The sequence below is a fragment of the Neurospora tetrasperma genome, assembly GCF_000213175.1.
Source record: "Neurospora tetrasperma FGSC 2508 unplaced genomic scaffold NEUTE1scaffold_81, whole genome shotgun sequence".
In the NCBI taxonomy this organism is placed as follows: Eukaryota; Fungi; Ascomycota; class Sordariomycetes; order Sordariales; family Sordariaceae; genus Neurospora; species Neurospora tetrasperma.
The window spans coordinates 4,677,997-4,695,668 of record NW_009799179.1 but is presented as its reverse complement, the minus strand read 5'-3'; the positions used below and the strand labels follow the sequence as shown (position 1 = coordinate 4,695,668).

Here is a 17,672-nt window from a genome sequence, read left to right as displayed (position 1 = left end):
AATTGCTAATGTCGCCGTTCTTGTTCTTTCCTTACTACTTAACTTGCTGAACGAAGCACCAAACCTGAGTTTTTTTTTCGGCCTTCTAGCCCCTGAGTGTACTGGTTGGTGCAAAGAAGAGGTGGTTTTACACCTTAGAGAACACCGAGGGTGCCGCTTGTCTGTAAGACGAAGTGGTCCCGTGTTATGTTTTTGGGCAGGGAACGACATGAGAAGAGGTAAGGAAGCAATGCTGGAGTCAGATGCCCTTGATGGAAGCAAATGGAGGGCCCGGATCATAAGAGAGGATGTGATTTTCACCCGAGGTTTCTCTTTATCTCAAACTTCACATATTTGAGCTTTTGTCCTCGATTCATAGCTACGCCTCAAGTGACTGTCCATTTCGATGATCCCGAAACCTTTCGGTTTGACTGTGGCAATTCATAGCCTACGACTGGGTAGTAGTCGTCTGCTTCGATAATATGGAAACTTTCCATAATGCCAGTGGGTGCAGTCACAACACCAACACAGCGTGACACGGGCCTTCCATCCCAAAGCGTTTTTGGCCATAATGATTTCATTCAATGTTCCCTTCCTTCTGCTTTTCATACAAGGCATGAAACTATCGTACCATCCATCGTTCGTTCCTACTTTATCCATCTGAACTGTACGCTCTCGCTCCCTTCAACTTTTCCGAACACATAACCAAAACAGCAAGGGAACCTAGCAAGACACAACGAACTAAAAGAGTATCATTTCAGACCGGTGAAGATAAAGTAATCACGATGGAATGTTTCCAGTGTGAAAGAAAATCCGGAAGCGCCACAAACGCCACTTAGTCGCTGTTGACGACAGCGACCAAACAAGAGAGATATAGAATGCCAGACGAAGAGAGACAATCGACACGATGAACCAAAAAAGTATAAAGGAAAGACATCATCAAGAGACAAAAAGTGAAATACAGAATAGCCGCCCCGCTTCTTCCTCTCCGTTCTCGTACTCTCATCCTCCTCTTCCTCTTCCCCCTCCATGACTGACCAACTAGACTTGACAAAGTGATATCGTAACCACCACATCAAGACAAATGATGTTTTTTGTACAGGGTATGTGCGTCAAAAGTTGGTCATAAACCTTTGACAAAACCGACACCGACTCTACAAAATTCCAAATTTAAGCCGAGGCCTCGATCGGCTGAGCAGCGGTTTCGATCGAAGGCTGGGGCTCGTCGGGGTTGATAGGCTGTTGTTGCTGGGACTGTTGAGCCATCTCACCACCAGCCTCGCGCTCAGCCCAGTCACCCCAGAGACCGCGCTTGCCGCGGATACGGATGTGACCGCCAAGCGCGCCCTCTTTCTGCTCGACCTTGATGGCGTCCTTGGTCGCAAGCACCAGGCACTCAAAAAACATCTTAGTGGCATCGGCCTTGGTCGTCCTGCCCTCGGGCAAAAGATCCTGGAACACAACAGCGGTCTTCTTGCGCTTATCAGCGTTGTTAGCGGCCTCAGCGCCGAAGAGATCGCGGAGAATGTGGACCGCGTGCTTGGTCCCGATCGAAACCGGACCGCTGTCGGCGGGATGCACAATGGGGGCAATGGTCTCGTCAAAATTGGGGACCGGGCTGTTGGCATTCCTTGAGCCAGGTCGCTCCTGGTCCTCATCATGGAAGACAGCGCCATCGTCGTTTGCAGCCAGTTCAATCTCCGTGCCTTCGGCCGTCTCACTCTGATTGCCGTTGATACTCTCCGCACGGCCGACGACCGTAGATTCGTCATCGGGGAGCTCGAGGCGGGGTGACTTGCGCGTGCCGTCCTCGTCATCCACCTCCATGTCAGCAATCGCACTATCCCGCTTCCTCTTCAGATCAAAGGGGCGGAAAGTGCTAAGAGACAACATGTCCGAAAGTTCGTCAGCCCAGCTATCACTCCGGTTCTCGAGGAGAACACTGCTGACAAACGCTCCGTTCTTTTGCAAGTCGAGCAAAGCCATCAGGTAGGGATCTTGGGTACCGAAAGACTGCGGCTTGAGGATGTTGTCGCGCTTCGACTGCTGCTCCTTGATTTGGGCATTTGAGAGCATGGTCTGCTCATCAGGCTGAAGAAGCTTTCTCTTCTTCGACCTCTGGGGTGCAATTATCGTGCTTGCAGTTGGGTCCTCGCCGGGTTCGTACATATCTGAGTTGTTGTGGCGGCTGTATTCCATCTCAACCTCCTTGGCAAATTCGTCATCAATGTCCGACAAGGGAGACTCGGAGATGCGAGCACGAGCCATATCCGGAGCACCTGGGGTCGAAAGGCCTTCGGGAATTTCGGAGTGGTCCGCGACGTTGAACTGGAGGTCGTCATCGCCCATTTGAATATCTCCCTCATCATCGGCGATCCGGACGCCATCGCCGTAGTCCAAATCAAGTCCTAGTGACGGCTCGCGGGTCCCGCGCTGCTTCCCGGGTCCAGCACTCAACTCGCTGAAAATGTCGTCCTCAACGGCTCTAGCATTAGGCGCGTCTCTGCCCATTTCGATCGTCGTGTCCATAAACTTGCTTGGCCTCTCGTCAATATCCATACCGAAGTCCAATTCCAAGCCGAGGTCGTCGTTGTTGGCGAGGGCAAGCTCTTCCTCGTCGATCATGGTGTTATTCAGAAACTGGCTGTTGTTGAAGTCTTCCTGGAGGTTGATATCGCGCTGACTCGCACGGACTTGCACCTTGCGAGCCATGATAGGAGCGCCAGTAACCTCTTCGATCTGTGACGCCAAATAGTCGGCGCTCGGGGGTGGTAGTAGATCGAGGTTATCGTATGGCGTGATCTGATCGGGAAGCATGAGAGATTCACTGTTTTGAACATGTAGGTTAGTGGGAATATCGTGGTTTCCGGTAGATCGGAAGGCCTGTGACGAGTTAGTAGGCGAGCGGAACCCAAGCAAGACAAGCTAGGCATACCATCTTGATCTTCATCAAGGCTTCATTACAGTCATCGAGGAGGTACCTCGCCTTGCGACTATAGATGCGAACGACACCGAGAAGCAGCTGACCGCTCAGCCGAAGGGCCAGCGGTGCATCGTTAGGGGCAATGATGGCATCGACACTGTCTTGGAGGTTGTGCTGCAAAATCTGCACTTTGGAGACTTTGCGCTCTTGGTTGGCCGAGAGCCAGGCTTTCGCCAATGGCCCGGTGGCACTGAGGAGGGTGCCCGACCAAAACATGGCGACGAGAGTTTGCTGTTAGGTGTAGCAATGGAACAGCAAGTATACGAGACAAATTGGCGACGAGGTCGGTATTGATAAGCGACCGAGCTATGGCGCAGCAGTGCGTCGTCGGTTGCTGCTCGTGGTTTTTCGCGACACCCAGATAGGCGGTGGTGTGGTGGTGTTGATGATAGTAAGTGTGGCGGTGGTGAAGTGGGTAGTGTGGACACGGCAAGCGAGAGCGCGTCGTTCCGTCAGGAACCAAAGCTCAGCAAAGCAGCAGGGAATGGCGCGTTAAAATTACAAACTGCAAGCGGAGGGCCGTGGGTGCTACTCGTACACATGTGCAGCGGCAGCAAAGAGAAAGCGCATTCGGGTCAATTGTCGAAGAATCGCACAGCAACGGTCTTAGGCACCGAACGCGAAGGACGCGATTGTGATGCGACGACCAGCAGGGTTGGATGGCGATGATGAAGCTAGTGTTGTTGTCGGGCTGAATAATGTAAGAGAAGAAGAGGGGATCTGTCACAAGAGCGGCAGCGACCTAAGCTCTAGGTTCTGACGGACGGGCCATGTTTGGACGACCTGGTTGAGACCGGGGTCCGGTTCTGGGCAGTGCACTTGCGGGCGAGCGACGGAGTGGATGCATAACAAAATTCCGACGCCGCTACCAAATTTGAGAGGCTGGGCTCAGTGGTGTCCTAGGAAACCGTTTCACCAGCCACGTTTGGAAACGGTCAGTTTTGAAGTGGCTTGATAACACCTGAATCTCACTCACTGTTCGACTTCCGGAACAGGGCAACTTACTACTGCAGTGTAGGTAATAATGTTAGGAACCACCAAGGAGCCAAGGTATGCACGCCATCGACGTCAAGAAATCTCTCCAACCGTCCACTTAAGTCGACCCATTTTATTGGTCATGCTTTGACTTTTGATCTTTCTAACCTGCTGATGGTATCCAGTTCTGAAAGATGACTGTAGTTCGTGGTGAAACGGTGTGCTTGAATGGGGGTTACGTACCTCTAGTCCTCTACATAGTAGTTGTGGCTAAAACTGGGGAAAGGCATACTGCATAATACACTGCAGGGGATCCAGCTTCGGTATGGTACACCCCGGCCTGGTATTCGTCACCTCAACTACACTACTGCGCACCAGCTCACCATGCCTGACTTTGGTGAAAGGGGGATTCGTTGTCTGCCGATCGTTCGGCTTTCGAAAATGCCCAAATTTGAGGATCAACCGTGGAGCAGCGAGGGACGGTGGGAGTACCAGCTGCGACAAGCGTCTTACATCATGAAAATATCGCCAGCTGTCGTACACTATATTGGAAGTATAGGCAAATGTAGTGTACTGATGTAAAAGCATACCCGGGTACTAGTATGCAGCAAGGAAAGGGACGAGGCTCGATGAGAGTGCATGCTGCCTCTATGGCAAGCATCATATGCATGTCTGCCCGGTGCACCGGCGGGCTCGATATCCATCCAGCAGACAGTGTCTCCTCCAAAAAGGTACCTATCTTGAGGAGAAACTCCCTCTTGTACGCAAGTGGAACAAAGAGGCGCAAGCTGCTAGTACCGCTACTCGCAACATCCAGACGGGAACTCCTTTATAAAGGCTTCCAGATCCCAATCTTGTTGTTTAATGTTGCCCCTTTCCAGCCGCGCGGGCTTCTCCGCAAACAGTTTAGCAAGCAGGAGGAAAGGTCAAAGCGCCGCTGTCGTGAGGTACCGAGACATTTGGATGACCACTTCGAACCGGCAGTGTTCGCCCACTCTTCCACGTCTCCCCTAGTGCAGTGCGTCCAGGGCGGTGCCAAAGAGTACGTACCCGCCACCTCATCGGCTTGGTCTAGATAATTGGAGAGTCTGGATCCTCGATCGAGCTCCATCCAGCAAAAGGGAACCCCATACGTGCCGATTAGTGTACAAGACCGGAGGCATACTTGCAATCAATATAATACCAGCTAGTCCATCCCGTACGTCGTTCTAAAATCTTGCGGTCTCCAACTCTCTCAGGGCCCCGCCATGATCGTCTTTTCTGTTCGCCTGTATTAGTTGTAAACCGCCCTTTCTCTTTCGCCCACCCCTTCGGACGCTCCTTATTCCTCGACCCTGACCACCGTCTGCGAGTGGGTGCTGCCGCTGCAGCCGTGCATGACGTTCGGCTTGGATTTCGTATCCCTTTCGGGCCCCTTTGCGCCCGGGCCTTGTTGACTTCCGCATTTCACCTCTTCTCTTCCGCCTTTTTCAAAGCTCTCACGGGCGACAACCGTTTCCGCCATCATGGACCGACTCGGCGCGTGGAAGGACAATGACGATGTTCTTCCCTTCTACCAAAAATCCCCCGGCCAGGGCACCTTTGCGACCCCCGAGGAAATCGAGCAGTCGCGGTCGGGCTGTAACACACCGCGACACCGCATTACCTCTGCTGAATCAAGAGTAGGCTGCAAGCCCCACGCCATCGTGAAAGTCCGGGACGCTGACAGACGAGCAAACAGGGCGTGGCTGACGACTTCTCCTACATGACCCCCGCCGAAGCCGCTACCCACCTCGACACCTCTCTGACCCATGGCTTGACTCCCGCTGAAGCCCTCTCGAGACTACACGATTACGGGCCGAACGAGATCCCACACGATCCTCCCGAGCCCCTTTGGCTGCGATTCGTCAAGCAGTTCCAAGAGCCTTTGATCCTCCTTCTCCTCGCCTCTGCCGGTGCGTCTATACTTGTTGGAAACGTCGATGATGCCGTCAGCATTTCGGTTGCGGTTACCATCGTTGTGAGCGCGGGCTTTGTTCAGGAATATCGTTCCGAAAAGTCCATTGAGGCACTCAACCATTTGGTTCCTAACCATGCGCACCTGGTACGAAAACATACGGGGGCCAAACCGGCTGATGGTGATGATTTGTCCGACATTGGTGATGTTGCTGGTTCGGTTACACCACCTGAGGATGTTCTGGATGCGAAATCGTCCAAGGTCATGGCTGCGCAACTGGTGCCTGGAGATCTGGTTTTGTTTACTACCGGTGATCGCATACCTGCCGATGTCCGAGTTACCAAGGCAACAGATTTGACAGTCGATGCTTCCAACCTTACTGGAGAAAATGAGCCTGTCAGAATTGTTGCCGAAGCCCGAACTCGTCATGGAGCCACCGGTCCTGCCGCCGACAAAGATAACTCGACCAACGTTGTATACATGGGCACACTGGTGAAGTCTGGATATGGGCAAGGGGTTGTCTTTGCTACTGGAGGAAACACACACTTTGGTACCATTGCGACTAGTGTATCTGGAACCGAAAGCCCTCGCTCGCCTCTGCAACTGTCGATGGACGATCTCGGCTCTCAGCTCAGCAAAATGTCTTTTGTCATTATCGGCCTAATCTCCCTCGTTGGGTGGCTGCAAGGAAAGAAGCTACTCGAAATATTCACCATCTCCATTTCTTTAGCGGTCGCGGCTATTCCCGAGGGCCTACCCATCATTGTCACTGTTACTTTGGCTTTGGGAGTGCACCGCATGGCAAAGCATAACGCCATCGTGCGCAAGATGCCCAAGGTTGAGACTCTAGGATCTGTCAATGTTGTTTGCTCAGACAAGACCGGTATGTCTCAAAAAGACTTCACAAAAGACGACTCAAAACTAACTGTGACTAGGAACCTTGACCACAAACCACATGACTACTGTCAAGATGTGGTTTTTCGGTACCGACGACGCTTTGGACGTGGATTCGGATGATGAAGCTACCGAGACCAAACCCGACCCCGCCATGCTTAGAATCCTCCGTATTGGTAATATCGCCAACAATGCCCGCCTTGCTATGCAGTACACCGAAAATGGTGCTGGGGCCCGCGCCGTTCTCTCCTCTACTCAAGGAAAGAATGCCCCTTCCACGTATACTCGCTGGGTCGGCCAGCCTACAGACATTGCCATGCTCGACTTGCTTGATCGCTTCAAGGAACACGATGTTCGCGATTCCATTGGACCTCGCCTGAGCGAGACTCCCTTTAGCTCCGAACGCAAGTGGATGGGTGTTACTATCGGCTCGGAAGGTGGTAAATCGGACAAGGAATTTGCCTACATCAAGGGTTCTATCGACAAGGTCCTTGACGCCTGCGATACCTATCTTTCCAAGGATGGCCGGGAGTTTGTTATGGATACCAACAGACGTCAGGAAGCAATCGACGCCGCCGAGAAGATGGCCTCGCGAGGTCTACGTGTTTTGGCCTTTGCCAGCGGTCCTGTCACCAAACCCGCCAAGAACAAGTCGCCTGCAACGAGCACTGTCGAAGAACAGTACAGGGGCCTCACCTTTGCTGGTTTGGTTGGCATGAGCGACCCGCCCCGTCCCGGCGTTTCGAGGTCTATTAGGAAGTTGATGCGTGGCTCTGTTAAGGTGATCATGATCACGGGTGATGCTGAGACTACTGCCGTTGCGATTGGAAAACAGCTTGGTATGAGTGTTACTACACCGGCTGTGGGCGCAGCCAACACATCAGGCGTCAGATCTGTTCTGCGTGGAGATGAGATCGATGCCATGACAGATGAAGAGCTGGCTGCGGCCATGGATCATACCACCATCTTCGCTCGCACGAACCCCGATCACAAGCTCAAGATTGTCAAGGCTCTTCAGTCCCGTGGCGATATTGTTGCCATGACGGGTGACGGAGTCAACGATGCACCTGCTCTCAAGAAGGCTGATATCGGCATTGCCATGGGCAAGCATGGAACCGATGTTGCCAAGGAGGCGGCTGACATGATCCTGACCGACGACTACTTTTCTACAATTCTTCATGCCATCGAAGAGGGCAAGGCCATCTTCAACAACATCCAGAACTTCTTGACGTTCCAGCTTAGCACAAGCGCTGCTGGGTTATCTCTCGTGCTACTCTGCACTTGCTTGGGTTACAAGTCACCTCTCAATGCCATGCAAATTCTTTGGATTAGTAAGATTCCCCCTCCATCTTGCATTCTATCGACCTCTGCTAACTGCCTCTTTCCAGACATCATTATGGACGGCCCTCCTGCACAGTCTCTTGGTGTCGAGTCTGTCGATAAGGACGTCATGAACCGTCCTCCTCGCCGCAGAGGCGATGCAGTTCTCACCAACCCTCTCATTGCCCGTGTGCTTACCCAAGCTTTCATCATTATGGTCGGTACAATGCTGGTTTACAAGCACGAAATGCTCGGGGACGGACAGGTCACCCGCCGCGACACTACCATGACCTTCACCTGCTTTGTCCTCTTCGACATGTTTAACGCCCTGGCCTGCCGCTCGGAGTCTAAGTCCATCCTCCGCGGCGAAATTGGTCTGTTCTCGAATACGCTTTTCAACTGGGCCGTCTCGCTCAGCTTGGCAGGGCAGTTGCTTGTTATTTACTTCCCCTGGCTGCAGGAGGTGTTCCAGACCGAGGCACTCGGACTCCTTGATTTGGTGTACCTGGTGTTGCTATGTAGCACGGTATTCTTTGCTGATGAGCTGAGAAAATGGTGGAAGTACGGGGCAAGGAGGCATATGGGTGTTAACTATAGCCAGGCTGTATAGTAAGGCCGGTCGGTGTAAGAAGGAAGGGCAGGATGTCCTAGACTAGATAGAGGTGGGATGATAAAGGTGGCCACGAACCAACACTCTTATGATGAACTCATAGATATACTACAATATGGAGTAATAACCAGTAATATACCGTCGGCCTCAAAATGGTCAGATTTGGATACGTATTGTGCTTGTTCATTGAAATTCCTGCTTTCTATATAAAGTGCCTCGTGGGCTCTCCCACTTCAGGGGCATCATCAAGTCCGGGTGGCCGGTGTTGGGGTTACGGCAGTATGTAGGTGGGTACCACAAGCAAACGCACAACTTGAGGTCGCCCTAATGCTTTGTGGGTCTATATGATTGTTTATAGTGGTGGGAAAAAAGTGTGTACAACGAGGAGTATAGTTAGTAATTCGGTTATAGTGGCCTGGTAGGGGCTGATGGTATGTAGGTGGGAAATCGAGCTCTTTTCCTAAGACCTGCCTACCTTACCGCCTGCTTCATCGTACATTTCATAAATATCTCAACCAAGATACAAAATGGAAACAATGGCTTTGAAGAGATACTAAAAAACATAGCACGTTTCATAAGTGGGATATTCAAACATAGTTCAAGGGTTGGTGAACTTGTTGTTTCGAGCTGTAAGGTACCTAGGTACGTGTTAGTGTAGGCAGAGGTATGTAGAGGTAGTGTACCCCGGTAGGCACCCCTGCGGTGGGGCTTAATCACCGCCTGTCGTTTCTGGTGGCCCCCGGACCCCCAGACTGCAGTGACATCTGTCCCTCCCGCTCTACCTAGTCTCAAACGTCCTTCACCACATCTATAGCTTCGAAACACCGAAGCCCAAACGTACACGACCACCAAGGGCATCTAGTGCAAAGCAGCGATGCGTTGCCAGCGTCGATACGGCAATACCGATGTCTGCCCTCTCCAATGGCGTCGATACCACTGCTTCGTCGTCGAAGATGCCCTCCACAGCTCCAACAAGTACAGCAGCTAAAGGCGCCATCAGCAATAATATCACCACCACCATCCCCTCCTCGTCGAATCCCTCTCTAAACAGCGCGAATGCTACGACCAAATCCCACGATAAGACAACAGCACCGCTCTCCCTTCGATTGCCACTAAGGAGCATCACCAGCCCCCAAAATGGCAGCAACCACAACAATCCGACCACAGCAGCAGCAGACCCGGTCCTCGCGGCCTTGCGCACTGCCTCGTCCTCGTCCGACATCCGCGCCGCGCTCGCCGCCCTGCACGTCCGTGAATCGTCCCTGACGAGCCGCTTATCCTCCGTCCTCGCCTCGCACCAGGACCTCGCCCGCTCGCTCTCTCGCCTTGACAATTTGCGCGCCGGCCTTGGCTCCCAGGTCATCGCCGCCCGCAGCGTCAGCAACAACATGCTGGCCGGCGCCGCCGACACGGCCAGCCACCTGTCCAGCCGCGTGCGCCAGCTCGACCTCGAGAAGCAGCGCGTCGAGGATACCCTGCGCGTGGTCGAGCTGGTGGCTGAGTTGAAGGCATGCGTGGCCGGAGTGGTCGGCAGCATGGGCGCACCGCAGGACTGGGAGGCTGCGGCGGGGTATATTGCAAGGGCCGCGAGGGTGCCAGAGGAGATTGTGAGATCAGGGTTCGCGGCTGCGGTGGTGCCGACTGTTGAGGTGCCTGATGCCCCTTGGGTGACGTTGGAGAACGCAAGGGAGAGCTTGTGCGTGTTGTTCTTGAGGGAGTTTTGGAAGGCGGCGAAGGAGGATGATCCGGCCAAGATTACGCGGTTCTTCAAGCTGTTTCCGTTAATTGGACGGGGTGATGTCGGGTTGGATGCGTATGGGCAGTATGTCTGCCAGGGCGTGGCGAATAGGGCGAGGGCGATTTTGAAGGATGGTGTTGGGGCGGTGGGAGGAGCGGCTAATGCTAATGCCCCGCCGACGCTCCGGCCGAAGAAGGACGGTATCTTCTATGCCAATGCATTGAACCTGCTGTTTGGACATATTACACAGATCGTCGATGGCCATGGCGGGCTGGTGGAGAGGCACTATGGCGGGGGCAAGATGATCAAGGTTATTGAGCGGTTGCAGGGCGAGGCAGATGTGCAGGGCGGCATCATCGTGGACTCTTGGAGTGATGAACGCGGTGTTGACCGAGCATTGACGGATGCGAAGAGTTATCCATTCTCGTTCCTTGTGCAAAGCTTCCTACCCCAGAACCGTGGGTTTGGAGCTCCACCACGTCTGAACTCGCCTGCTCCCGGCACCGATGGTCGCAACAGCGAAGATGAGGGTGTCAACATGAGGGAGGTGGATGCTCTACTCAGTGAGATTGCCATCATGTTGAGCAGGTGGTCTGCCTACTCCCATCTCCTTGCTCAGAAGTGCACGGTAAGTTTTTCCACATGCTCTTCGCTGAGAAACCGAGCTAATTTCGATGCCTTTCCAGGAGCCTGGAGTTCCAGAAGATGCACCACTAACCATGCCCGAGGTGCTCACCAAATCCAATCTGAACCGAAAGGTTTCAGGCAAACTTGTCATGCCCTATAATGTTCTAACCACTTTCTTCTTTCGGCGATCTGTTGAGAAAGCGTTCCAGTTGGACGAGTGGCCAACCGGGTTGTCCTTGAGGATGAGCAAACCTATCGACAGCAGTCCACCATTCATCATCTCGGCAGTTGAAGATGTCATGTACATCGCGAACACCGTGATCATCAGATCTATCTCCACGTCTCAAAGAGGCGTTATCGATTCTGTCCTCCCTACAATATCTAGCTTATTGGGCTCGGACTTTGTCGGTATGATTCAACGCAAGATGCGCGACGAGTGCTACCCCAAGCCTGTGATTCAAGGCGGGTTCCCACCAGAAGACAAAATCATCCAGTTCATCGTACTCATCAACAGTCTCGACATGGCCGAGGAATATCTCTCCCGCATCATCACTGGTATCCTGACTCCGGGAGAACAATCAGTCAACGGCGGCACCGGAGCTTCCTCGCAGGCCAGCTCCCTCAAGAATTCGTTCCCATTCAAGAACGACCTCAAGGAAGTGACAACCCGCCTGAACAACCTCCACCACTCATTCACAGCAAAGGCCACAGAGCTGCTCAGCGAAGGAATCAAAGTTCTCTTTAGCCAAGTCGTTCGACCACGTCTGCGGCCTATTCTCTCCGACACGTTCCGCGACGCCGACTACACCATGACGGAGGAAGAGCTCCTCGACCTGTGCGCTGCGAACGACGAAAACGAGGACGACGTGCTCGAGCAGGTGACGCGCCGCTTCGAGGAGGGCTGGGACGCCCTCATGAAGCCCATTGCGCGCCTTATGACGTCCAAGACTTTCAGTACCGTCCTGGACCACACGGCGCAGCACCTGGCGCGCTGGCTGGAGAAGCGCGTGTGGAGCTACGCGGGTTCTCAGACTAGGGGAGCGAGCCCGTATGGCGCCATTAGGATGGAGAGAGACTTTAGTGGGATTATTGGCACCATCAGCAAGGGCAACTATGCGGTGCGCGAGGTGTTTGGGAGGACGTTGCAGATATTGATGGTGGCGAATATGGAGGATGAAGAGTGGGAGGAGCTGATTGTTACAGATGGGGCCGGGGGGGAGGATGGGGAGGATGGTATGTTGTGGGTCCTTAGTGAAGATGAAAGGAGGAAGGCGAGGACAATTGTTAGGGTGGCATAGGTTCTTGTGATGTTCCAAAAGCATTCCTTCCACAGCACAGCGCCTGTTCTTTTTTTTTTTTTTTTTTCTTGTTGTTATCAACCATTATATAATATATATTGGGCGTTTCTTGTTTCGTTCGACTACCAATGGAGAAAACAGCACGCTTGCGGTAAAGGTCGCTCTGGTTTTTCGTCGTCGATTGCACAGCTCCCGCTTGGAAACAGCCGGACCAAAGGGCCACGCAACTACCCCCTCGTCTACATACCCTGGCTTCAACGAGTCCCCGCTGCCTCTTTGCCGCGTCTTGGGTACCGAGGGCCGTTGATCTCTTTTCTCAGTTGTATGGACACTATAAGTGTACAATCCAAGACTGGCTGGTTTGTTAGCTCAAGACACCTCAACCCGCTTCCCTAGGACTTTACATATCTGACTAGATTCGCTTCGTTCCATGATCAAAGCGTGACCTAACCTCAAATATGCTTCTCCTTGAAACTGAAAGTGCCATATAGAAATCGTTCTAATAGCTTTCCGAGCTGTGTGAGGGGGGAAAAACGGGGAAGACAGCCACTTTGAGCAAATATCTCGAGGCTGGATTTTGCAGAGTTTGCATCTTCGATAATCGATGACTTTGTAATAGATTTTGAGGGAAGAAAAAGGGGTCGTGAGACACACGGAAGACTTGGAAGGGGCCAAGAGGATAATGAGTTGTGTTGGTTCCTTTTGGTCTTTGCAGGTGACCGGCATTCACGTCATTCCATCCCTGAATATGGAAGTCAGCTTGGCCACTCGAGCTTTTCTATTGTTCATTTGAGATTTCGTTTTGTTCCTGGATAATTATAGGCGCACAGGATATGGTATGGTATATTCTGAATGCGTTGCGGTTGAAGGTGTGAAAGTTGAAGGAACCATAGCGCCAAAAAATTGGACTATATAGATACAGCAAAGCTTACATTAGGGTATCTAACTTTCCATTGGCGCGATGACCGAGTGGCCTAAGGTGTTTGACTCGAACTACCCATTCGAGGCCTATCAAATCTCTTCGGAGGCGCAGGTTCAAATCCTGCTCGCGTCGTTATGTTTCTTTTTTTGCATCTTCCGACTCCTTTTCACGCCAGGGAAACTGTCCGTTTTTATCTCTCTTTAATTTTCTTTTCTACTTTACTTTGCTTTTCCGTTTACTAACTCCATACGTGAGCATAACCTTTTTGCGGAGCTGGATCTTCGGAGATTAGAAGGTACCACAAGCGCTCTTGCACAATGTCCATCTAATCGTCCGACGCAGTAATAGTGTACAGCAACGAACGTCAGATACGGGAAGGTACAAGTCAGGGGTCGGAACACCGAATCCTCCTTCCAATATTCTGGAATGTCTTGAAAATCGTGTCTCGCCGCCCCTAACAGAGAGGGCTGTTCTCTCTTGCCGTCTATGCCATCAATGATGTCCCCAGATCTATGACGGACGCACGTCATTTCCTGTGACACCCAGGCGAACTGCAAGTCAGTCTGTCGCCAGCTTCAAGAAAGGTGGAACACCAGGCAGCCTGTCTGGATTACCGGTCACCCTCGGCGGTATCAGTCCATCAGAACGGCTGCTGAGGGCCTGAGACAGACCGCTCACGACCAAACGCATAAAAAGGAAATCCTTTTCCCTTTCTCCTCGGCTTGTCATGTAAGGGTGTCATTTACATCAACCTAGGCGTCGCCCTCCGCATCGAGTTTGATCGTGCTGCGAATGCGTGGAAGACAGGAGAAGTCAGGAGGACAACAGCACGGCAGCAAGCATGCGGGGTGGCATCCGACGTGGCACGTATTCAATGGTGAAGGATGCCTTCTCTCATTCCATGTCTTGACGGTGACGCTCTCGCAGGGCTGGCGACCGCAACGGCAACCAACATGCTTCCAATTTTCTGTTGAGTCCTCTGAGCCGGATGCAACCTCACCGCATCCGGGGACCCAGAATAAAAAACCTTTTTTAGAGGTCAGCAGAAAGGATTGTAGGCTCGCTTGGGAGTCTGGGCTGCTGGATGCAATGCAAGAGAGCCTGGCGAGAGCCTGGCTGGTGCATGCCAAGTAGATGGTACGACTACCATAGTCAGCAAGAAATATCCGGCATTCATTTTGCTAAATTGCGATGGTCAGGGAAGAGGCCGGATCGCCAGCAGTGGAAGGAACTGGATTGAAGGTGTCACTGTATTGGATGTTGGACACGGACCACCTCAAGATGGTGGGTGGGTGGATGATGTGCTGGATGCGGTGGGCTGTGGTGCGGGTGTCTGAGTTGCCCGCCCATGTCTGTTCCTTGCATATTTTCAGGTACGAACCAATCAGACCGCACCGGCTTCGCATGTTGCAGGGTACCTGATAGGGGTTCCTGTTCCCGCCTTTTTGCGATTCTCGCTGGTCAAGCGGCTTGCGCGTTCGCTCGGCCTTTCTTCCAACATCGTCCCGCCTTTTTCATCGTCCAGCTTCGACGCCCAACAAGGGACAAGGGTGATGGCGATTCCCGGGGCAACAGGACAGGATCCCTGCCATCTCTTTCTGATGGTTTGCCTTTGAACCAAATTTTATCGCGGTCCCCCAGTCCCGCGGCGGGTCCAGGCTTGTCAGGGCACTCAGCCCAGGCTCCTCCGACAATCGAGTGACAGGCTTCTGAGTGCCAGGCATAGCGTGACAGCGGAGTGAGCACACATCCAGCTGAGTGCCGCATGGCAAGTGGCACTGGGGTCGGCGCCGAAAAAGTCTTTTTTAACCAGCCGCAGGGGCTGGCCAATCGAATCACCTGAAGAAGTGGTGGAAGGAAGCCAATTTAGCTCATCGATTTTGCGTCCAAGCCACCCGTTGGAAAGCTGCCCTCCAAGGGACCATCGGTTTGATTTAAAAGGGCCTGTTTCCACATCCTTCCCCAGTTAATGCCGCTCTCTCGATCTTCCTGCTTTCTTTCCCCTTCAACCAGCGCTATCCCAGCACTCATCACACTCCTTTGCTTGTCGCTCCGGCTTCAGTCCCACGCTCCTTCACATCACATCACAATTATCAGCGAGTGAGAATCCCGAGGATCTACCCTCTCCACGTCCTTCGACACCTCCAAACAGCTCAGCCTTACAACACACACAACGACAGCACCTTCACAAACAAACATATTCACAATGCAGTTCAAGAGCATCCTCACCGTCTTGGCTACTGGCCTCTCTCTGGTTGCCGCTCAGGCCGACGCCGCCGACAGCACCATGACCTCCACGGCCACTATGACTTTGACTGTCACCATCACCTCCTGCAACCCCACCGTCTCCAACTGCCCCGGCAACGCTCCGGCTACCAGCACCAGCACCAGCACCAGCACCATCGAGACTCCCAGCGTCGTCCTCACCACCTCATCGGTGGCTCCGGTCGAGACTACCTCTTCTAGCTCGATTGTCGTCATCCCCAGCACCAGCTCTTCGTCTACACTATCCTGGTCCTTCCCTCAGGTCAACTCGACCACCTTCGCTGGTCCTACCGCCAGCCAGCCTCTCACCTCGGCTTTGATCACCCAGACCCAGAGCGCCATCGTCACTGCCAGCCAGCCCGCTGGTCCTTCTTCCCCCGTTACCGCTGGTGCTGCCGGCCTTGCCGCTCAGTCTGGACTTTTGATGTCCGTCCTCGCCTTGGGCGCCGCTCTCTTGGCTTAAGTGTCGTGATCTCGCTCTGTGGCTGGGTCATGTACATACGAGCCATCTGTTGCATACTTGATGATCATCATCACAACCACCATCATCTGCGTACCATTTATTGGAGCGTATTAACGACCGCATCCGAACTTCTTTCTTTTCTGGTCTTACTTTTGATTTTCGATTCTGAATACTCACGGATGATACCCGTATCTTTCAATTCTCAAACAATGGGGGATGTTGTGTGGCTTGGGGCTTTTTGACGGGGAAATAACCTCTTTGTTTGATACCACGAACCGGGCAAATGGAAAGAGACAAAGAAAAGAAATACCTTTTTGTAGTTTCCTTTATCCTCAGACATGTATTTGTTCATTGGGGCTACTGGTTGGCATATTCTTAGAAAGGTTTTAGAAATAGGGAACTCGGCACCAGGGGCTTGTTGGTTTCGAGGAATCTATTAAGCCAACGGCGTCGTGGGTGGGCAAAACATGGTATCTATAGAAAAAAGATTTTACGTCGCATACGATATGTGCCGCCGAAAATGGAATAAGATATATAAGTCACGAACTGATGGATTCTTACGGGTGACCATGTTCCTCCCAACTGACGTAACTAGTCTCAGCCTCTTGTTTCATGTCTAGTTCAGCCTTATTATCGTGGAGCAAAAACCGATCGACGATAAAATAGGCTTTTGAGACCTTGTCTCAATACAGTCCGCCTATGCTATTGTAAAGTCAGTTCGCTCGGGTACTATTCTAGTGATAATCTCACTGACGTGGTGTAGGAAGAAGGCTGATCTCCGCCCATGAAATGGAAACTAACGTCGTCGATCGCTCTTTCGTGTACCATAGTGTACACTACATACAGTCTTTACCCCCCCCCCCCCACCCTCTGCAGTTGCAAACCCCTCCCTCTTTCCATGCTAAAACCCTACGTATTGCACAACCAGTTGAGCGCCAGATATACAGGCCTGTACTGCGACAGTCAACTGCGTGTAGTTGCAACAGTGACGGCCAGATATTTGCATTACCAGGGGTCAAGTTTTAGTGGGAGTGAACACTTATACCCCTGTATCGGGGCTCATTGACCTGGTCTACTTTCCATTCTGGTCCGTCGACGGTTTTCTAAGTCTAGTGGCCTAAACGCCTCCTACTTCGAGTCGATGCGCTGGATCGATGTTTCTGCAAACACCCTCCTTAGTGCAATAGATTTTCGCTGCCAGGATTTGAAGTTCCATTAACAAGAGTAAGTAGAGACTCTATGTTCGATCAGCCTCAGTGCGAATATTACCTAGGTTCAAGATTCCGATCCACAGTGGTAACTAAAGCCATCGCCAAACCCAACAGCAACACACCCAACAGTCGTCGCCGGTATAGTGTTGTTTTGTCTAGGGTAAGGACATGTACAGTATTGAGGAAACATGATGGACTCTTTGGCGACTCTAAAACTGCCTGATAGTGCACTTTATCGATCTCCTCTGGATCCCTCCCGTCTTAGCAGTTTCCCTTGGCACAGTTTGCGCATAGGCTCTGAGTTCCTGGAACTACCGCCCTGCACCCGTGTGTCGCGTGATGATCACAGGGCTTATCGGCCATGATGGAATTGATGATCTTTTGTTATCTATCTTCACTGTTAGCATCAGTCATTGCTATCTCTCCTGCCATGACATGCGTACTTCTTCTC

General features: G+C 52.4%; 4 protein-coding genes across 4 annotated transcripts; 3 read left to right on the top strand and 1 right to left on the bottom strand.

Annotated features, from left to right (window-relative positions):
• Positions 1 to 546: 546 nt before the first annotated feature.
• On the bottom strand, positions 547 to 3,187 carry NEUTE1DRAFT_72223 (uncharacterized protein; the record flags this gene model as incomplete). Its single annotated transcript, XM_009857860.1, has 2 exons — positions 547 to 2,862; positions 2,915 to 3,187. The coding sequence occupies 2 exons, from the start codon at positions 3,176 to 3,178 to the stop codon at positions 1,150 to 1,152; spliced, it is 1,977 nt and encodes a 658-aa protein (XP_009856162.1).
• A 2,120-nt stretch (positions 3,188 to 5,307) lies between these two features.
• Positions 5,308 to 8,869, top strand: NEUTE1DRAFT_72221 (uncharacterized protein; the record flags this gene model as incomplete). The annotated part of the gene is made up of 4 exons (XM_009857859.1): positions 5,308 to 5,598; positions 5,658 to 6,756; positions 6,809 to 8,098; positions 8,156 to 8,869. The coding sequence occupies 4 exons, from the start codon at positions 5,443 to 5,445 to the stop codon at positions 8,695 to 8,697; spliced, it is 3,087 nt and encodes a 1,028-aa protein (XP_009856161.1).
• A 733-nt stretch (positions 8,870 to 9,602) lies between these two features.
• NEUTE1DRAFT_126009 (uncharacterized protein) lies at positions 9,603 to 12,427 on the top strand (the record flags this gene model as incomplete). The annotated part of the gene is made up of 2 exons (XM_009857858.1): positions 9,603 to 11,063; positions 11,260 to 12,427. The coding sequence occupies 2 exons, from the start codon at positions 9,603 to 9,605 to the stop codon at positions 12,358 to 12,360; spliced, it is 2,562 nt and encodes an 853-aa protein (XP_009856160.1).
• Positions 12,428 to 15,261: 2,834 nt separating this feature from the next.
• On the top strand, positions 15,262 to 16,554 carry NEUTE1DRAFT_118817 (uncharacterized protein; the record flags this gene model as incomplete). Its single annotated transcript, XM_009857857.1, has 1 exon — positions 15,262 to 16,554. One exon carries the CDS (start codon positions 15,489 to 15,491, stop codon positions 16,008 to 16,010), a length of 522 nt encoding a protein of 173 aa, XP_009856159.1.
• Between the last annotated feature and the right edge of the window lie 1,118 nt (positions 16,555 to 17,672).